This window comes from Triticum aestivum, chromosome 2B, assembly GCF_018294505.1.
Source record: "Triticum aestivum cultivar Chinese Spring chromosome 2B, IWGSC CS RefSeq v2.1, whole genome shotgun sequence".
Lineage (NCBI taxonomy): Eukaryota > Viridiplantae > Streptophyta > Magnoliopsida > Poales > Poaceae > Triticum > Triticum aestivum.
In genome coordinates, this window is record NC_057798.1 from 529,963,987 (window position 1) to 529,986,204 (window position 22,218).

Here is a 22,218-nt window from a genome sequence, read left to right on the forward strand (position 1 = left end):
GCCTCTGCATCTGTATGGCCTCATATTATCAACGAGAAAAGAGGGCTGATAAATTCTCATCTAGTACTACCTATAGCTAGCTAGTAGAACATATTTAGTGAAAGAACCTATTAGTACTAGCAAGTAGTACAAATTAAGGACATGGTTGCAAGGTCTGTGATCATGGACCAATCATCTATCTCATCCTAATATCACAATTAGGCATCGGTCGCTATTAACCTGACTGTTGTCCGACCAGGCCCATGCGGCCGGGGAGCCCGTGAAAACTGATAAGACACAGCAAAAGTAAAGTGAGAGGCAAGAGGCGCTGTCAGCTCTCGCTGCTGCAGCAAGTTGAGCTTGAGTGCGGCCAGGCCAGCTGCCATGCATGAGAAACGAAAAGAGAGGAGGGAAAGCGACCTGGCTTTGAGGATGCAAGCCGCCATCGCCATGCATGAGAAAAGACTGACTGTTGATAGCTAAACCACAGGGGCCACTCCAGGTTGGTTGTGATCCCAACTCGCTTATTATTAGTAAAAGAAAAGAAACCTTTTTCCTTTCCTCTACTGGGGATCATGGATCATGCATGCAGCAAACCTGCAGGTCTACAGGGAACGTACGGATGCTCACAGCTCATGGAAATCTCGTGAATCGGATGGCCGCGCGTTGAAGTCGACCCTTGATGTGTGAAGGTCTCCGTACCACCTGCAGAATTTCGTGAAGGGAACGGAGCCGGCATCGCTCAAAGCTGGGGCCAACGAACAATGGCTGCTAATTTCCCTACTACAACCTCTCGTGTGTCTACTAGATACACTCGTTTCACGCACGCGACGGTTAATTTTGGACGTAGGCAGTACTTATCACTTGTGCAGATCTCCCGTGTACCACTCTTCCAAGAGCTTATTACTGCAGGTCACAGCAGCGGCGTAGGCACTAGGCGTTGAGCTGGGACAAAGCAAAAGCGAGAGAGGCAAGCTGAACTGGCCGTGCAAGAGGCGACGTGCAATGCTGGTCCGGTTCGGGCGAAGCAGTTGCGGTTGCAACTGCCTCCCACGTCCCAAGCGTGCCGGTGCCGCCTCCATCGGTCGCTGCCCTGCCTGCCTGCCTGCCTGAGCTACCACGCATAGCATGCACGCGACGCGTTGGCTGGTGCTGGTCCTGGTCCGGATTCGGTGCCTGATTACTCAGTGGATTAGCTATGCCCATCAGCCTACGCACGCACGGAAGCCGAATCAGGCGGCACTCATTCATTCGTGTCTCGTTCGGTGCCGCTACCCCCCAACTTTGGAGGTGTTAATTTGAGGAGAGCAACAGGCCCGCACTGTGCGTGCGGCGCCAAGAATCCAAGATTGTTCCATCCTCTGAATGATTAGCAGCAGCCGGTCGTTGTTACTGATGACTGTCGAAAGTTACTGAATGCGTTCGGCAGGGCGACTATTGTTCATTGTGCTCGGGAAGGTAATGCGGCAGCGCATGGACTTGCTCGGACTAGTTACAGAGAAAAATTTTCTGAAGAGTGGCGAGATAAACCTCCTGATTTCTTACTCCCCTTCCTTGTAACTCATATGATTATTGTTTAATAAAGGTTGCCGAATCTCAAAAAAAAAAAAAAAACAGCAGCCGGTCGTCTCGTCACCTTTTCTTCCGAATGATCGGCGACCGTGGCTTGCGTGAAGATTGGATTTGCTAATGCATGCTCGGCTCCCCCGTATCGTCCTCTTGAGCCCCGGCCTTTATTTGCAGGTCCCCCTCCGGCCACTGATTGCCCGGCCAGCGGTGCATGCGAGCCGAACCAGTTAAACCTCGGCGACTGACCACACCGTCAGTCCAGTCCTACCCCAAAGCGTATCGCGAGTACGGCTCGTATCCCAAGAAGCCATATGTGCGGATCGCCGAGCATAAAACCAGCACGTGGTGGGGGGTGACCGCGCACTGTACTGCACAGGCAGGCAGATGGTTCGATGGTTCAATGCCGAACTAGGGTGGTCATTCCGATGGTTCCCTTGCTGCAGCAACTTGCTCTAGGCCGTGCGTGCGTGCGCTGTCATTTGGCACGGCGCATTCACGAGGCTGCTGCTACCGCACGTTCCATGTTCCAGTTCCACCAGGGCAACGGCGAGACAGGTCATGGCCGGGCCACCCTTGTCCCTCGATTCCATTGCTCAACTAACTAACAAGCACTGTGACGGTCTGAGTGTGCATGTCATCGATCGTGGGTCTGTGTTCATTTAAAGAGGGAAGTACGTACGATTGTACAGATCAACAACGTGATCAAGTCTGCAAGTCACAGTTTGATGTTTAAAGTACACGAGTAAAACAAGGTTAATTAATGGGGACAACATCAGCGGTAAGTACTCACGATACTTCAGATGGCATCCAGGCAACTAAAGGACAATCAACATACAAGATTTGTGATCCTTCATCCAAATATAAAAATAGGCCGTATTTTTCGGTTACTTGCAGACAGAAAAGTATACTCACGATAACATGTGTAATGCAAGAAAAAGCGAGCACTAGAAATAACATCTTACCTCCTTTGGCCATGGAATATTACTCGTCGACAAGAAATACACAACACATTATCTGGGCAGAGAAAGAGACTAGCATCTCAGTACAAGTAACTGCAGACTGACAAAAAAATTGCTCGGGGACACTATCAAAATGTTTAGTAGTCTCTAGGTTAAACAATCATATTTTTATTGTCACTTGTTAGTCGGTAAATCTAACTATCTCTGCTGTGTAAATATGTACATGTTGGCATGAATTGAAAAAAAAAATGGATATGAACAAGCAGCAACTGCTGCACAATAATGAATGAGAACAATCAGGTACTAGCAAGGGTATATGGCCGCCGCGCCATCGATCAATGAAGGATACTGCCAGGCAAGTAAATAAGTAAAATATATTGTTGATTGAAGTATTGCTGTGTACGAACTCATCAGATTTCCTTTCAGCCAGATATATCACCGGTTGGTGCATGCCCATGCCAAGGCAGTCTGGCAGTGTCAATAAGCTCAGCCAGAATGTTAGAGCAGAACCATCACCACACATATCTCTTGTATGCAGAGATATAGCTGCAGGTTAGAAAAACAATGCTTGCGGGATAGGATTGCTTGTTCCTTTCGTACTCTTAAAGCATGGATGGCAAATTTTGCCCTGGTCAGACCAAATGTTGTACAGGTGAATCAGAATTAGCTAAACGCTGTGACGGTTGGCCTTCCAGAGTTCTCTGCATAGCAAACCGACACCTGGTTTGAAAAGCATGAGATGTTAGCGTAACTTTAGGCGAATGAATCAGTGCAGATGCATAGCAACTGAGTTTGCAGCCTTTAAATGCAGCTAAAGGAAAAGGGTGAAGTATGGTATAAGCAAAGCTACACACTTCAATTGTCGACAGCTGTTAAACATGCTGCTTCTAGTCCTAACAAACTCCAAGGCCACCTTTTGCCTCGTGGAAAAACAATCCAATGAGATGAGCTTTGAAACACATGTATCTGGTACTCAGACCCAGCATATTTGACATGAGACAGGATATAATACCCTCCATCAAAAATTCACTCTAAGACCCACCCCAGACACAGCCTATGCACGCATAGCACCACCCTTAATCTTTTGCGCTTGCTTCTCGTCAGAAAAGGTTAGCCCAGTAGTGCTACAATTTGGGCCAACCAACATCACATGCTAGTGCAATTCAATGTGATACTGGCAAGTTGGTACAATAGAAGGACCAAGGTGTCAGTGTTATTTGCCCGAGACAAGAGTCTAACAAACATGCATGTCCGATTCAGATGCATATTTGACATAAAAGAGTAATGGGACCTGACTATGATTTTATGCCCTTTTCTTTGAAAGTTATGTTTTTCTATGGATAATGGTCTGTGTATGCTATATCCTCCCCGAGAAAGGAGTAACGCTCCAATTACTAGTTACAAAGCATTTGCTACTATATCAGGTATGACTGTAAGAAGTTAATGGCTTTACTAAACTGTCTGCAGTGTAAAGTCTTAGCTGTAGTTGGTTAAAAACAATTTCAGTTTTACCTCCATGGTAAGTGATCCATGAACATAGAAGGAGTAACAGCAATATCCCTGAAGTTCTCTCTTTTCGCAAAAACAGCTTTATATGGTTGTTCAGCTTCCTGAGGGTTCCAGCATTTCCAAAGAGGAAAGAGGCTTCTTCTGTTCCGCACAACATGAATAATTAAGCCTGCAAGAAACATCTCTCGAGACTCGACTAGTATTTCCCCAGAAGATGTCTGAGCCTCTTCCAAACCGGAATCATGCCCATCAAGTGGAATCCTCCGGACATCCTGATCAATTTGTAGGCTTCGATAGCTTCTGGGCTCATCTATGGATGAACTGGGTCCATTGTAGGCACCCAAGCCATTTTGCAAATCTTGAAGGTCTGGCTCAGTATTGCATAATGCATCCTGGTGTGGAGACCGCCTTTCATGATACTTGTTTGCATTCAAAATTCTGCGAGCAAGTTTTTGTATCATTGCTGTATCATCTGGGGAGTTATCTGAAAGAGTACTTATTGCAGCAGATCGTAGTCTGAGGATTGAGTTGATTGAAAGGCGAGAAGAAAATTCGTCGTTGTTTACAATGCTGTAAGGAAGAGGAAATAATCAGTGAAAGATGCTAATAAACCTTGTTAAGAGGACATCACATCAAGGATGGAAGTTCCATGGCTAAATCAGGCTATAAAACAGCTTCCAGTTTACTCTTACGTGGTAACAAACTGTGAACAGGCTTCAGCTATTATCAAATCCACACAAGGAAGTGGGCCATAAGCATACACATGCACATCTGGGTATCTGCCAAAAAGCTGTTCAAGAACAAGTTAAGCTTTGAAGAGACACTAATCAGCATCTACAGGTAGGATATAAAACAGATCATGAACAGAGGTAGAAAACAGCAAGTGAAATCATATGTGTTGATGAAAGATTTGTTATGCATATAAAGTTTCGTCATTAAGTAACCAGGAGCATAATTCGCCTAACAGGAGTACCCTGGTGGGTGGAGTGACACAACTGCATGGTCACTATTGGGCTACAGTTCAGTTCCCAGGAAGTTAAGATAAGAATGACAGTGGAAAAGGAATATAATTAACAAAAAATGTGTACGCAAATAATAGTGACGGTTCAACATGTTTTACCATCATTCCTAGGACTGTAGCAACAGCGCCTCCTAAAGAATGTCCAACGACACGAATTTTATATCCATGACACTCACTGCCCTCCTGGACTAGCGTAGACAGAAATCCAAATTTTTTGGAGGACGTGTTTTCTGAGTTGCCATTATCTAAGAGAGAGAGAGAACAGATTAATCACCACAGATATTCTTTCACGTAAAATGGTCAATAAATACACATATTGCATCTAGTCTTCCAATTCCAGGTGATAGTTTAGTAAAAACGAAATCAAATGTAATGAGCAGTATAGTTATGTTGCAAACCAAATCAAATAATGATACAGAAGAAGATTAAAATTAGTACTATTAGCCTATAAGAGTTGGATGGCATGGTTCCAAAAATAGTACTCCCTCCGATCAAAAAATAGTACAACTTTAAAGTTGTACTAAATCTGCGACAAGTAAAATGGATCGGAGAGAGTAGCATACTTTTTTGTACCAGCACTGTACCCAGCATGTTTAAGTATAGTATAGTTAATACAGTGAAATATAATGAAACATGCAGTATACAAGATTACAAGGTATTTACAGAAAGCAGACACAAGCATGATTAAGCCATTTCAGATACTGGAACTTGAATTGCTGAACTAAACTAAGTTATAAACATTTTATTTGAAAAATCAAACCTCCTGTGCAGTCGTTGAGTTGCATGAAAAGCTCCCGAGCAGCCTCTACAATTCCACCATGTCCATAGTGCGGGAATGTAGAAATAACTTTCTCCCTCGTAGTTACAGGTAATAGTTCACTACTGAAGATAAAAATTAGCAATGTGTGTAAAACAAAAGGGGTTGTGGATACGGGATATCACCCCCAAAAATAGAATAGTCCACTTAGATGGTCTCAAACCTCTAGGTTGGCTCCTCAACTCAGTACTTATTCAACTTATTCGTTGTATCAGTTTTTCTACTGAAATATAATTCCACACTAAGTCACTAAGTCCAATCATCTGATTTACCTTACCATACCACGAGCTTACAAGCAGCATTATGGACTACGGCAATGACGATGTTCAAAGCGCTACATGAGCCTTCTCACCAAATTTTCACTGCTATAGTAACTGTATTTTATCACAAACCCTAATAATATATTAATCTAAAGCACTACAATATCCATTTTGTTTAACTGTGCAAACAACCAGCTATGCAATAGTTGGGAAGCTGGTAATGATGGAAAAGTATGTGCAATTAAAAAAAATCAAGAAATTTGTATAGAACGAAAAGGGAGTTCAACAATCAAAATCAATAAAACTAAAATTCTTGGATCAAATTTTACGTTTATAAAAATTTAGATACTAGCCCTATGTGCTATGGCAAGCAATCTCCAAAGCTGAGGTTACAAACACTAGCCACAGCCTACACATTAAGGGAAAATTGGCTATGGGACACTTATTTTGTGTCAACTGCTCAGTACCATTGCAAATTCCGGGTTATTTACCAGAGCACACAGGAATCACTCAAACATTATTTCTTGAGCTAATAGGAGGGAACGCACGTGACAAGTCTATGTTGCCCTCTGGTTCAGGATATGGTCCAACTTATTTTCCTTTGCTCTGTACATGGTCTGATCGGGTCCTTCATTCTTTCATTCATTTTGCAATTGTGCACCAAGATTAGCCATTGTTTTAACCCATCTGGTTCATCATTATTTATTCAAATACTCCTCCATTATGTAAGGCTATCAGAGTTCAACCTTACAAATTCAAGGACGCCACAACCTAACAAGTTCAAACATCATATAATGTGGATTTATTCAACATGGCTAAAATTGGTGCACGGTGCAAAATATATATTAAAAAAAAACAGGTCTAGCAGCACCATGTATAGAGCAAAGGAGCAATACACTGGGGCATGTCTTTGAACCAAATGGCAAAAGAGACCTTTCACATGTGTTCTCTTAGAGCAGGTGGTCACAATGTAAACAAGCTATTTTGAACAATATAACTAGAAATGGATAAGGTAAGAACAAAATAGGTGACTATTAAGACGAACGTACTTTACTAGTCCATCCAAATCTTCCATAGTGAAAGCACATTCTCTGCATAGTCCATCGGTTATGAGATCCTCTGGTGTTTCTGTCCCACGCACCCCAATAAGAACAGTTTTTTTGTCATGGAGGACCACAACAAAGTAAGCGGCTTCACGCTTGCTCTGCATCGTTGAATAAAGGTGATCATCATCATCAACAACAACAACAAAGCCTTTAGTCCCAAACAAGTTGGGGTAGGCTAGAGGTGAAACCCGTAAGATCTCACGACCAACTCATGGTTCTGGCACATGGATAGTAAGCTTCCACGCACCCCTGTCCATAGCTAGTTCTTTGGTGATACTCCAACCCTAAAGGTGATCATCAGATACTCTTAAAAGATTTCGCGTTATTTTCTCTGCCACATTTTTAACTGTGTCATGACGCCTTGCTTGAAGTGAATCAGTCTTATGAAAAGTTCAGCACATAATGGCAAACACAATGGATCATTCACACCAATTTCAAGTTCTCAGCTACTCAGGGTAGTTAGATGATGCATATTAGACTATTAGTATGCTCTAAAAGGATGAATGGATGAATTAATCCCCGAAAATTCACAAAAAACAACCACCAAGTATAAGCAGAATACAGAAACTGGCCACCAAGGGTCAGCTAAATGTAAATGAGCGCAAAATGAGAAGAGGTGTCAGCAGAGAAACATAGATTATGTTATCAGTGCTATTTGTAAATGGTTAAAATAATTATGCAATCCCACTTTTATTCGACATCAATATGGCATTACCTGACGAACACGGCCTCGAACAAGTGCTGTAGGTGCTATATTAACAAATCTAAGGAAAGCTGCAGCATGCCCTCGCCACCAGTTATCACCATCAAGTGCAGGACGCCTGAACAGAGATTGGTATGTAGTAACTGTTATGTAAGTAAAGAACAGCATAAACTTTCTGCTTTTAGGGAAATACACAGATCAACAAATCATGAAGATGTGCATACAACATTGATTTAGATTGAGAACGCCAGTGTATAACAAGAAATTTCCTACTTCAGACCAATGAGGACAAAGAGAACAGTACAATTTAGCTTAATTCACTAACTATCTGTTTGGATGTCAGAACTGAACTGGGTTTGGAGAAATGGAGGTCCAATGCAATCTCATGAAGATATCAAATGGGTTGACAAATCAAATTTTCTGTTTAATCAGCTATGGAAACAAGAGTACAGAAATGGAGTACCGTCCAAATCCAAATCATGTTTGGCTGCCAAAGAAATGGAATGGAATCACACAGGCGGCTAAGTCTTGGATGCTAACTGGGTCACACACGTGCTGACGTCCTTGGCCTGCCAAACACGGACAACCACACTGCCTGCTCAACGAGATGTGGTGCACCAGGGATATCACGGCGTGGCCGCGCTGTCTAGCATGGAGCACATTCGCCAGAGATTAGGGGAGGCGACACCTAGTCACCGGCAGCGACGATGGGCAACGACCCCACAGTGGCAGCACAGTCAACAGCAGGGGTGGGCAAAAAAGGACAACGACGGTCACGTGCCAGCGGCAGCGGTGGACAAGGATGCCCAATCAGCAGGGAACCCATGGTGGTCGTGGCCTTCGAGGTTTGAGTGCCTCAAACCTGATTCTGCAAGATCCAGAGGGACCTCACCTCACCCAGTTATGTTGCAATTCCAAATTCCAACAGCATTCAAACATCTGATATTTGAAAGACACAATTCCAGTTCCCAATTTCATAGCTCAGTTCTATCATCCAATTGGGGTGTCATTTATTTTCCTCTTTCGGGCTTTTCCAGATGAAGTAATAACAGAAAACGAGGGAAGTTTGAGAATCAACAGACAACTGAGAAAAGGCATGGTAAATACCTTAGGCGCGCCCATGGAGTTAAAACGCCTTGTCGATAAACCCATGCGCATGGAAACAAAATGGGGTTTCTTCCGACATCAAGAAGTGGCCCCTGCAATTATACCTTTCCATGTCATACAAAGCAGGCATGCATAGGAAATATGTCCCAGTTAGATAGTGTCCAACCGTGTAACATGCTTCAGCAAAAGGATGGAGAACAGCAGCTTCTCGCATAAGCGTATGAGGTGCCTCCACAAGGTCAGTTTGCAAATCAGGCAAATTCCCATGCTTCTGCAATAGAGCAAGCCCTATAATACATACCATAGAAGAGATCTTTATTATGCTGTTAATACGAATGGAGCACATAATATAATACTAGGGGTAAATCCATGTCCTTTTGGACTTACCCATCTATGGATAATAGCAAGGGAGCTGCCTAGCCTAACCAGTGTAAGAAGGCAACTACTTGAATTAGTTGACAGGAGAAAAGGGTGACCATGGAGCTACAGTCTGAGCATCATTTTCTTCTGATATTCTTTCTGAAATGTTACGGGTTTTACATTTTCTATCAAGTAAATGGCACCAGGCCCACCTGTGCTCTGTGTAGAAAACAAATTGCAGCCAACTTCAAATATATGCAATTACAATATTATCGTTTGTGTATTCTAAATTTGTGCAACAAAGTCACCATCATCTGAAATACAAAGTTATAGTCCTATATATGCCAGAGCAAAGCTCGATTACTTATAAGAACATTTTCTCCTCCAGTTTTCTGGGACAAGGGATAGGAAATAAAAATATTCAAGTTATTGGTTTTATATAGAAGTCGTGTTTTTTAGGTGGAAGTGGACACTGGACAGATTGCACACACTTAAAGTGCATACTGCAAACAGGTGATTACTAAAATGTGGATTATATGTTGGATTATGGTAGTAGAACTTATATATTCTTTATTGGATGAAGTGCTGATATGGCTATGCACATCTTTGGGCAGGTAGATATCAAACTTTCAGTGTATTCATGCAGGTTAGGCGGAAGTGTAAATGATTAGAAAATCCTAATAGGCCACTGAACATATATTCGATATGAAATTACCGAGATGGAGAGCCAACCTGCTAACAGTTCCAAATGGCCAGTCCCAGAAGCACGATATGCAACCAATTCACCCAGAAGTCTTGCCACAGAATATACCTCATCTTCTTCCAATACGGCTCTAAATCAGCACATAAGAGGAACTAGAGTAAACAGATGTATTAATATTGAAACCTCACGGTGTAAAATGACTGGATATAGACTTACAGATACTTTGCACGTCCTAGGCAGCACAAAGCCTCACGAATTCCATGATCAAACACTTCCCTGTAATGAGCTTTCCATGCCATATCATGTGTCGCATAGAATGACCGCCATCTCAATACATCAGAACCCATGAAGCACTGAAGGACGACCACAACCCAGGAAAGGATAAGAAACAAAGCAATTAATGCTCGTCTGGAGACCCGCTCAGCTCCATCCTGTGCTAGATTACATGCAGGGCAAACTAATTATTGGAGCACAAGATAGACATATGGAAGCAAAGAAACATTAGGCAAGTGGACGCTGAATTAAATACAAGTCCTCCTCAAAATGCATAATTTACTAGTATTAATTCAGTATATTCACATTGACACCAAGTGCAACAAAATGTAAGTAGCATGCCCTTTGTACTGTTCAACTAAAAAAATCATCTAGAAAATCCAAACAAATATATAACAAATGTTTTATATGAACAAGGTTTTCTTGGTAGTGAGCTTACAGCAATTTAAGTCTTGAAAGGGCTAGATTCAAAGCTAGAATATACAACTGATAAGTGATATCAACCAACTCAAACATACCAAAGAAACAGGACGTGGGTCTTCTTTCGTTGGGAAGATCACTCACAATGACAAACATGAGATATATTGCCCCAACCAGCTGCAATGCACCAACAGCCATACCAAATCTAGTCCACCACAACCAGCGCTTATACCTCACCTGTTCAGCAAAATGGAAGTAGCAATGTGATAAATAGGTAGAAAATATACTCTTCTCGGATGTAATTCAAGTTAAACAACCACATTTTAATAAATGTTCATATCCCATCATTAACCTGTTTATTTATTTTCTTAATTCCTTTAGCCCTTCTTTTTTGTCCCTTCATATCCGCCCTATTATCCCCGACAGAGTGTAAACATGGAATGCTCGATCCCATTAGAGGGGCTTAGGGAAATCCCATTTGGCGATCAAATGTGGTGGCGTGCAGCAGCAATGAGCTTGAACTAAATTAGCACTAGAGCTGGACATGGATGAATTGAAAAAATAAGTTAGCTCGGATTGACAGGGCAAATGAATCTACACAATCTTGTGCACTTGTGTTCAACAACAAAGTTGGGTACCACAATCGTCAATGATATCTTATCATTCATCAAGGGCATTTCAAAATTACCTGTCCTATCAAACTTGTGCATCAAATCAAGTTTTTAACAGACTGTAAGCTCAACTAAAGCCACAAACTGCAACCTCATTATTGTCTAGTTTTTATCACTAGAGGAGTACCAGACTGTAAGCTCATTCAAAGCCACACCATCATAGCAGCATTGCCAGTTGATATCTTCCATCAATTACACCACAATTGCATCACACACGCCTTACAAATTACAACTAAGCTAGTAATTCATAACAATGACCGGAGCAACTCAACACTAGCTGAAACTATCCTGAATCTTAACAAACTCACAGATGCATAGAAACCCCAAGGGCCTGTGTTTTAAGCAATCGAAATCCAACCTGGAATGCACCTATCAGAAAGGATCCTACTTTTGCGGGGCCACCCACCAGAAAGGTCAAATCTACCAAACCAGCAACTGGAGCTTGATTGATTGAGCCTCACCCTGATCTCGTGGCGGGCCACGGCGTCCTCGGCAACGGAGGCGGCGGCCTCGTCGAGGTGGCGGCGAGCAATGGCGTCCGCAGTGGCGTGCTGGGCCCGCGCGGCGCCGAGCATGGCGAGCACCCGGACCGCGGCCATAGCGGGCATGGCGGCGAGCGCGAGGCCCCAGCCGCAGCCGGGCGGGAGCGCGGCGTCGATGAGGTAGAGGCCAAGCAGCAGCACCGCGCAGTTGAGGCCGCCGACGAGGAACGAGACGACCCGCACCATGCCGACATGGAAGGAGGTGGCCCCGGCGCCGGCCGCCGCCGCCGCCGCGGGGGCCGCGGACTGGCCAGCGCCGGCCATGGCGGGCCTCCGTCGGTCGAGCGGCGGCGGCGGCGGGGAGGAGCGGCGGCGGGGGAGGGGGAGGAGGAGGAGGCGGCGGATTGGGAGGAGGAGCTGGGCGGGAGGGGTGGCTGCGGGCCCGCGGCAGGGGAGGAGCGGCTTTCTAGACATCATCCGGCCGCGGCGGCCATGGAAAGCGGGGGTCGCGGGTGGTTGGGGACGGAAATAGAAACCGGGAGACGGGGGGAAAGAGTCGGCCTCCGCCTGCTGAATTGCTACTTCGTTCCGGGGACGTTTCCTCCGAGGTTGAGCTGAGCTGACGATGATTGCTGACTGGCAGTTGCTTCGGAATTTCTTTTTCTGCCGTTTTATAGCTGGACTTTTGGAGTTGGTGGAGATCACAAGCTTAGGGCATGGCCATCGCTCCACCATGGACAGATGCCCCGGCTCTCCACGTCGACCTGCTCTGTCCAGCTAAGCCAAACCTGCTGCTTGCAGGCCGGAACGGCCTCCTGCAGAAGAGGCAGCCTCTCGCCTGACAAAAGCATGAGAAAGTGGTAGAAAGGCAGGAATCCTGTGTAGGGACCGCTAGTCATCATGGTTTGTTTCTCACAAAGAAGAAGGAGAAAGTTTGAGAGGAAAAGTAGATGGTGGTCCAAATGTGTTGCCTGCGTTGGGCAAGAGCAACTGTGACAGTAGTCTCATCGTCTCTTTCCTTGCTGGAAGCACCGAGGCTACCGTATGGTGATGCTTCCACTGCTCATGCCCTTATGATCTGTGAGCAGGACCATCACCATGCGTGCAATTGAAGAAACGATTTCTGTTATCTTTTTCTCCAACACACACCCAAATACTAATTTTTGGGGGGTTAATTAGATAAATGTCACTTCAATTATGGCAATTCATAAAAATGCTACTGCAATTTTCAAACTTTGAAAAATGTCATTGTAATTTTTGCAAACTTTAAAAAATGCCACTCCAGACTTCAAAAAATGCCACTGAAAATGGTATGAAATGACGTTTTTCAAATTTTGGAAATTGCAGTGGCATTTCTCGGAATCGTCAGATTTGGAGTGGCATTTATCAAATTAACCCCTTTTTTTAGGCAAACACACACTCAAATACATGTCGTTGTGGATTAGGAAAAAGAATGTTACTTACGTGTTTGGTAGGATGCATGAGGCCCAACCAAGCTGCGTGAATCCGTCCGAAGAAGAGAACAACAATGATGTGGTCGACGGAAGAGAAATCGCCTTTCTAGGCGCCTCTCCTCTGTTGTAGCAGCAGGGGAGGGGGGTCTATGTTTCATGGCATGTGTGATGAACAATTGTGTTGAATTCGATGTTGTGGATTGATGAACCTGATGTTATGTTTGTACTATTTGTGTTTTTTTTTGTTTTGGGTTCATTTAAGATGAGTTTGATATTATTTGTTTCAGTATGCATCTAATTGTAATACCTAGTTTACATCATCTGTTGGAGCAGTGGTGCCCTATTTTACATCATTTGTTGGAAGAAACTAGAATTTAATATAGATTCATACAAAGGAAATGGTTATCTATTGATGCAAATGTTGTACCTAGAGGATAGTTATAGAGGAAGAGGGAAACATCGAAATGGAAAAATTAAATCGAAGATTGAAGATCCAAGTTTCCAAATGAAGAAATGGAAACTCAAAAAAGATCCTTCTGATTCTCCGAGAATAAGTGGCAAGAGGATTGATACCAAGAAAGATTTCTTCTTATTATAAGACATGATTTGATCTGCATATGTTTGGTAAAAGAACAATCTTCTCCTTCCATCATATCATAAATGAGAAGTGTTCAATCAGAACATGAAAACTATTTTTATTTTGAGATAGAGTTCGATCATCAACTATTTCTCGCGATATCTTCTTATGAAGTTTTGTTAGGGCATCTATAACTGCCTTCGGTTTAGGTGGGCAGCCCGACAGGTGACTTAATTTGTCTTAGTTAGTCTTCGGAGGGGAGTGGAAGAAGGGTGGAGACTCTCGAACAAGGAAAATGATCTCGTCAAAAGAATTGACGGAGGAATCGTATGAGATGAAAATCTCATATACGATTCTGTAAATGGACAACAATGGTGACTTATGTGTCGACTTTTCCTCTCTCACCCCCCAAATCCCCAACTCTGTCTTACATAAAGTTGCCAAAGAAGAAGTGAAATTCAGATGCCCTACAACTCACTGAACTCACTTTTGTTGCCCTATTTTAAGGCAGCTCTCGAAGATGTTCTAACTACCCTCCATGACATCCTACCGCCTGTCACGATCCCTTAGAGCATCTATAGTCGGACGCCTCAAACCCCCCTATACGCCCGGGCAGACGGCCCGGTCACAGACCAGTCAAAAGAACGACTCGGATGGGCTCCTCATACCCGCCCTACACGTCCAGGCTGATTGGCACCCCTCATATCCAACTCTTAGCCGGGGTTGTTGGTGGAATGACTTGCCCCTTGGGTTTTGGAGATTGTTGTCAGAAATAGTAAGGGGCTGAATTGTCAGTTTGCTAGTGCACACACAGAGAAATAGTCCCTGACGTATCGAGAAGAATGCTACATGCTAACGAGAAGTTTGGAGAACTTCACCAAGAAGTATCTGTGTTGCACAGAAGAGACGGGTATGTTTCGAGAACAAACTTGATACGTCTCCAATGTATCTATAATTTTTTATTGTTCCAAGTTATTATATTATCTGTTTTGGATGTTTTATATGCATTGATATGATATTTTATATTATTTTTGGGACTAACTTATTAACCTAGAGCCCAGTGCCAGTTTCTGTTTTGTTCCTTGTTTTTGACTTTTACAGAAAAGGAGTATCAAACGGAGTCCAAATGGAATAGAACTTTACGGTGATTTTCCTTGGACCAGAAGAAACCCATGAGACTTGGAGAAGAGGCCGGAAGACCCACGGGGAGGCCACAAGCCATAGGGGCGCGCCCACAGGGCTTGTGGGCCCCTCGGGGACCTCCTAACCCTAATCTTCGCACTATAAATTCTCAAATATTCCCCCTATACTAGAGGTGTAAGGGCATATTTATCCCTAAGGTGTTTTGGTGATTGATGACAATGCTTTTGCGGACTAATCGTGTGCCTTGAGTATTTCAGACGCTTCGTCACTAGGCACAAGACGGTTTGGTGCCCCTCGAAGACTATTGAAGACAACGTTTTTCTACGTTTCTTTTCGGTGGATTTGAGTCGTAGGAAAGCCGTACTATTAAGAGAGGGTCCGCGTTGGAAAGGTTCGGGTGCAATCATCACGTACACATTTACTCCCTTTGCACCGCCTTTCCCTTTGCGCTTTGGAGCATCCTCCGTTTTCTTCATATTTTGCAAAGAGAAGGATTCCAGGTGTTGCTGTTTTGAGGCATGCGGTAGTACTACTCTTAGGAGCGGTAGTACCGCAGGCCCCCGCGATAGTACAGCGCGCCCTTGCGGTAGTACCGTAGGTGCACACGGTAGTACCGCTCCTAAGGAGTTGTAGTACCATGCCCTCGAACCAGACTCAGCCGCTCATGCGGCTGTAGGGGCGGATGTAATTTTTTACATCCGTGCCCTACGCGGTAGTACCGCCCCATGCACGCGGTAGTACCGTGAGTCCTGGTCTATCACAGCAACACGAGCGGAAGTAGGGGTGGATGTAATTTTTTACATCCGCTCCCTGCGCGGTAGTACCGCATGCCATGTGCGGTAGTGTCGTGTAAGATTTTTGCACTGTTTGATTTTCAGCGGAAGTAGGCACGGATGTATTTTTATTCATCTGCACCCTTCCCAGGCTTGTACAATCCGGCCTTGCGGTAGTACCGCGTCAGCGGCAGTACCGCCCTCAGCCTTTGCGGCTCAGGCCTGGACTAGCTCCTGCCGTAGCAGCGGTAGTACCGCGGTCTGCCGGGTAGTACCGTGAGCCCCTGCGGTAGTACCGCTTGTCTGGAGCGGTAGTACCGTAGGTTGCGGGCTGAGTAAGTGGATAACGGTTGGATTTGTCTCTCCACTATATAAGGGGTGTTTTCTTCCTCTAGTTGACTACCGCTTCCACCTTAAAGCTCCATTGTTGCTCCAAGCTCCATTTTCGCCCGATCTCTCTCCCTAGCCAATCAAACTTGTTGATTTACTCGGGATTGGTTGAGAAGGCCCCGATCTACACTTCCACCAAGAGAAATTTGATCCCCCCACTAATCCCTAGCGGATCTTGTTACTCTTGGGTGTTTGAGCACCCAAGACGGTTGAGGTCACCTCGGAGCCATATTCCATTGTGGTGAAGTTTCGTGGTGTCATTGGGAGCCTCCAATTAAGTTGTGGAGATTGCCCCAACCTTGTTTGTAAAGGTTCGGTCGCCGCCTTCAAGGGCACCAATAGTGGAATCACGGCATCTCGCATTGTGTGAGGGCGTGAGGAGAATACGGTGGCCCTAGTGGCTTCTTGGGGAGCATTGTGCCTCCACATCGCTCCAAATGAGACGTACTTCCCCTCAAAAGGAAGGAACTTCAGTAACACATCCTCGTCTTCACCGGCTCCACTCTTGGTTATCTCGTGCCTTTACTTTTGCAAGCTTATTTGTGTTGTATCCCTTGCTTGCTTGTGTGCTTGTTGTTGTTGCATCATATAGGTTGCTCACCTAGTTGCATATCTAGACAACCTACTTTGATGCAAAGTTTAATTTGGTAAAGAAAAGCTAAAAATTGTTAGTTGCCTATTCACCCCCCCCCCTCTAGTCAACTATATCGATCCTTTCAATTGGTATCAGATCCTCGTCTCTTTATTAAGGACTTTGTCGTCCGAAGAGTATGGTTGACACCATAGACAGTGTGGAGGAGCACTCCGGTGTGAATCCGAGCTCGTCTACGGCCGATGGGGGAACCACGGTTTCCCGTGAGGAATTCAATGTGGCTTTGGACACATTGAAAACCTCCATGACAGCCGAGGTTGAAAGCATGTTTAATAAATTCTTAGAAGGACTTAAACTATCTACCTCGCCGTTGAAAGTGGGTGATCCCACTAACAAGGTGACGGATGCTAACTCCGACAAGGGGGAAGCTACTAGTGAAAAGGGTCCTTCTACTAGTGGTAGAAATGGCACCGGCATCTTTGCCAATGTGGAACCTCCAATTTATGGAGGACTGATTCCCTCTACTCATTTAAATCATGCCGGCCCTCCTCCTAAGATTGTGAAAAATGAGGACTTTGATTCTTGGGTTTATCGCTTCAAGCGTCATTTAAATCATGTGAATACTAACCTCTGGAGAATCACTGAAGAAGGTTTCCATCCACATGACCGAAGCAACTTCACCCCGAGAGAAGCCGTGGATAATCAATTCAATGAGAATGCTCTCTTCATCATTCAAGATGCGGTTCCACCCGAAGATCTCCCTCATCTTCGACCCTTTGCCATGGCCAAAGATGCATGGCATTGTGTTGTCTCCCTCTATAAGGGAAGCGCAAGCATTCAATGCTCCAACTATGAAGTGGTGCAATATGAAGCCGATGAGTTTGCAATGAAAGAAGATGAAGAACCTCGTGAGCTCTTTCGGAGAATAACCAAACTCGCGGTCTCACTCCGAGATCGTGGGAGCAAGGACACGGATGACAATTGGATCAAGCACAAGTTCCTCAAAGCAATGATGCCTTACCACAAGGCCATGTCCTCCGTCATCCGTCAAAGACCGGACTTCCACTCCTTGACCTCAAATGAAGTGTTGGATGAGTTTGTGGCAATGAGGATCTTGGACAAAACCGCCAACAATGTGGTGTTGCGTTCTCAAAGAGCAAAGAAGCCCAACCTTGCCTTGAAGGCCAAGGTTATTGTGGAAGAAGAGGAAGAAGATGAAGATGAGGAGAGCAACCCCGAAGATACAAAATATGATTATCATGAGCACATGGCTCTTGCTTCAAGGCAATTTTGGAGCAAGAAGAACACAAGGCCCAACTTCAACAAGAACAACTCAAGTGGGTTCAATGGAAAGCAACGTGTGAGAACATGTTACAATTGTGGCAATGTGAGCCACTTTGTTGTGGATTGCCCTTACGAGAAGCAGGAAGACAATGGTGGCAAGCTCATCTGAAAAGACAAAGCCAAGTCCTTCCCAAACAAGAACAACTTCACTAAAAAGACTCCTATTCGAGGGTTGGTGGTTCAAGAAGAGTACCATGATGATGACGATGATGATGAAGATAGTGAAGCCATGGCCATGGCCTCCGTTGCCATTGCCACAACTCCACGGGTGTCCCTCTTCGACTCGCCCAATGAGAACATCATCGTCAAGTGTCTCATGGCTAAAGCCACCAACAAGGTAACCCCCAACATCAAAACCACCATAATTACTAATCCCTCCTTGACAGATGACATTGATGAAAGTAAGGGGTCTAATGAGGAAGTAAATGAATTTGAGTCTTTTATGAGTAAGCTCAAGGGCAAATCCAAGAAGCACTTCGTTGCTCTCTTGGAACAACTTGGTGAAGACAATGACATGATCGAGGCTCATGAAGAAACCATCTCTAAGATGGAAGGTCATAGTCGTGACTATGCCGATGAGATATCGGATCTCTCTAATGCTCTTGAGGAAGAGTGTGGGCATCGTTTGGCTCTTGAGGAGTCACACAACGATGACCATGCTAAGTTAAAGAAAGTCTTGATCATGCTCTTGTTGTATCTCATGTGCTAACTTCCGAGAAGGCTAAACTTGGCATTGACCATGCTAGACTCAAGGAGGAGTTTGATATACTCGACAAGGCCCACAAGGTCTTGAAGGGTGCTCATGCTAGCCTTAAGGAGTCTCATGATCAACTCCGAGTGAAGCTAACCAAAGAAAAAGCCACTTTTCCTCATATGGTATTAATTGATAATGCAAATGCCACTAACCCGTGTTGTGAGCATGTGCATCTTGTGGAGGAGAATGCCAAGTTGAAGAAGCAACTTGAGAAAGGCCTTGTGACGTGCATACAAGGTGAGAAGAACCTCAATGACATTTTGAGCAATCAAAAGGAAGTTGTGGCCAAGGAGGGAGTTGGGTTCGCACCCAAGTCCAAGAACAAGAAGAAGAACGACAAGGCCAAACGACCTCCTCCTCTCAAGCAAACTTTTGTTAAGGAGGGAGAGGGTGCTCCTAAGGAGAAGAAGAACAATGTGAAGGGTGGTGATGTCAAAAAGGGCAATGCCACCCCTTCCAACAAAGTCGGCGACTTTAACCCTTCTTATGTGTTGTGTCGTGCTAGTGATGGGCATGTTTATGCTAAATTTGTTGGTTCTCCTTATGAGTACATTGAATGGTCTATTTGGGTTCCTAAGACCCTTGTTACTAACATCAAAGGACCCATTACAAAATGGGTACCTAAAACCAAGCATTGATCTCTTGTAGGTGTTTGCTTCCGGTGGGGGATCATGGTTGCTCGATAGTGGAGCAACAAATCATATGACCGGAAGCAAGGACTTGGTGGTGGACGTGCACAAGATCCCTTCTATGCCCACCAACATCGAGTGGGGTGATGCCTCGTCTTATAATGTATTGGGTCTTGGAAAGGTTGTCATTTCTCATGATCTAACGATCAAGAAAGTCATGCTTGTTGAGTCCCTTGCGTACAATCTACTTTCCATTCGTCAACTTGCACTCATGGGCTTTGCCACTTTCTTTGATATTGATACCGTGGCCCTCTTGTGGAGCAAGACTCTTAAAGTAGCCTTTGTTGGGCATTTCGAGAACGGTCTTTATGTGATTAACTTTTCGGAGCGACCCGCTAAGACTACGACATGCCTAATGGCTAAAGTTGATGTGGGATGGCTTTGGCATCACCGTTTAGCCCACGTTAATATGAGATCTTTGCAAAGTCTTCTCAAGGGGGACCATGTTCGTGGACTAACAAATGTTAGTTTTGCCAAAGATCGTGCTTGCATTGCTTGTATCAAAGGAAAGCTTCATGAGAAGGCTCACCCTCCCACGACTATCATCTACTCGAAGAGACCCTTGGAGCTCCTTCACATAGATCTCTTTGGGCCTCCATCCTTTGATAGTCTTGGGGGTAGAAAGTATTGCTTGGTGATTGTGGATGACTATTCAAGATACACTTGGGTATATTTCTTTAAGAGGAAGAGTGAGACTCAACAAACCGTCATTGACTTTGCAAATGAAGCTCAACGTCAACATGATGCAAAGATCTTGACAATTAGGAGTGACAACGGCACCGAGTTCAAGAACTACACCTTGGATGAGTTTCTCAGTGATTAGGGGATCAAGCATCAATATTCTGCACCATATACCCCTCAACAAAATGGTGTCGCGGAGAGGAAGAACCAGACGTTGATGGATACGGCAAGGACCATGATGGTAGAGTTCAAGTCTCCATACAACTTCTGGGCTGAAGCCATCAACACAGCATGTCATGCATCCAATTGGCTCTATCTCCGCAAAGGCTTGAACAAGACTCCTTATGAAATACTTACCGGTAACAAGCCCAATCTCAAGTACTTCCGGGTGTTCGGGTGTAAGTGTTTCATTCTCAAGAAAGGTGTTCGGTTGTCTAAATTTGAGGCTAGAGCTTATGAGGGCATATTTGTTGGTTATGCTATAAACTCTCATGCTTACCGTGTCTTCAACAAGTCCACCGGACTCATTGAGGAGACGTGTAACGTAGAGTTTGACGAGAATAACGGCTCCCAAGTGGAGCAAAGTGGTACTTGTGATGTAGGTGATGAAATTCCTCCCCGAGCCATAAGAAGAATGAGTGTGGGTCATATCCTACCCATTGAGGAACCCCTTGTGGCCGAAGGAGAAGGACAATGCTCCACTCAAGTGGAGCCATCACCAACCCAAAACCCACACGCTTCCGAAGAACAAAGTGAAGGCCCTCAACCTCTTGAACAAGATCAAGGGCAAGATCAACCTCAAGATGGTGGTGAACCACCAAATGATGCCCAAGGTCAAGTTCTCCCCTTCGAGCAAGTTCAAGATCAAGAGCAAGCTCAAGATCAAGAACAATCTCAAGATGACGCTCAAGATGATCAAGTTACCCCTCCTCTTTTCACGTCCGATGAGGAATTAGAGCGTCGTGCCGCGAAGATTGCTTCCAAGCTCACTACCAAAGGTCATCCCATGGAGAATGTGGTTGGAATCCTAAGAAAGGGGGTAAGCACTCGTAGACAATTAGCAAACTATTGTGAACATCATTCGTTTGTTTCTTGTGTCGAACCCCAAAAGGTTTATGAGGCGCTCGAGGACCCGGATTGGCTCAATGCCATGCATGAAGAACTCAACAACTTCGAGTACAACAAGGTGTGGAGATTGGTGCCAAGGCCAACGGGGAACCACAGTGTCATTGGAACCAAGTGGATATTCAAGAACAAGCAAGATGCTCATGGGACCATCGTTCGCAATAAGGCAAGATTGGTAGCACAAGGCTACTCCCAAGTCGAGGGTATCGACTACGGTGAAACCTTTGCTCCCGTTGCTCGCCTTGAATCCATTCGTTTGTTGATTGCTTATGCTTCCCATCACAACTTTAAGTTACAACAAATGGATGTGAAGAGTGCTTTTCTTAATGGTCCTATTAATGAGTTGGTTTATGTCAAGCAACCCCCCGGGTTCAAGGATCCCTACTTCCCCGATCATGTGTATCAACTCGATAAGGCACTCTATGGCCTTAAGCAAGCCCCACGTGCGTGGTATGACCACCTTACCGAGTTGTTGCAAGATCGTGGATTTGAAGTTGGGAAAATCGATCCCACTCTTTTTACTAAGAAGGTCAAAGGGGAGTTGTTTGTGTGCCAACTATATGTTGATGATATCATATTTGGTTCCCCTAACAAAGCTTTCAATGAGGAATTTGCCGCTCTCATGACCTCTAAGTTCAAGATGTCGTCGATGGGAGAGTTGAAGTTCTTCCTCGGTTTCGAAGTCAAACAAAGAAGAGAAGGAACCTTGATCAACCAAACCAAATACACTCATGAAATGCTAAAGAGATTAAAGCTA

General features: G+C 44.6%; 1 protein-coding gene across 3 annotated transcripts; it reads right to left on the minus strand.

Annotated features, from left to right (window-relative positions):
* Window positions 1-2,633: 2,633 nt before the first annotated feature.
* Window positions 2,634-12,821, minus strand: LOC123045852 (uncharacterized). Of its 3 annotated transcripts, none has more exons than XM_044469073.1 (13): window positions 11,919-12,821; window positions 10,885-11,023; window positions 10,310-10,529; window positions 10,123-10,223; window positions 9,197-9,318; window positions 9,031-9,122; window positions 7,936-8,041; window positions 7,164-7,318; window positions 5,798-5,916; window positions 5,137-5,282; window positions 4,709-4,806; window positions 4,020-4,586; window positions 2,634-3,227 (listed from the first exon to the last, which is right to left on the minus strand). In XM_044469073.1, the coding sequence occupies exons 1-13, from the start codon at window positions 12,672-12,674 to the stop codon at window positions 3,140-3,142; spliced, it is 2,709 nt and encodes a 902-aa protein (XP_044325008.1). In that variant the 5' UTR covers window positions 12,675-12,821; the 3' UTR covers window positions 2,634-3,139. The 3 variants fall into 3 exon arrangements, with proteins under 3 accessions (XP_044325008.1, XP_044325009.1, XP_044325007.1); XM_044469074.1 differs by having other exon boundaries at window positions 5,798-5,919; window positions 10,310-10,524; window positions 10,931-11,023; window positions 11,919-12,820; XM_044469072.1 differs by having other exon boundaries at window positions 5,798-5,919; window positions 11,919-12,820.
* Window positions 12,822-22,218: the final 9,397 nt, after the last annotated feature.

Excerpts from the sequence above, each read along its gene's own strand:
- LOC123045852 (XM_044469072.1), bottom strand. The coding sequence starts at position 12,674 with ATGGTGGAGCGATGGCCATGCCCTAAGCTTGTGATCTCCACCAACTCC. Across the intron at positions 8,042-9,030 it reads ACTCCATGGGCGCGCCTAAG|GCGTCCTGCACTTGATGGTG; the intron begins GTATTTACCATG and ends ATCTCTGTTCAG. Across the intron at positions 4,587-4,708 it reads TGTTCACAGTTTGTTACCAC|CATTGTAAACAACGACGAAT; the intron begins GTAAGAGTAAAC and ends TCTTCCTTACAG.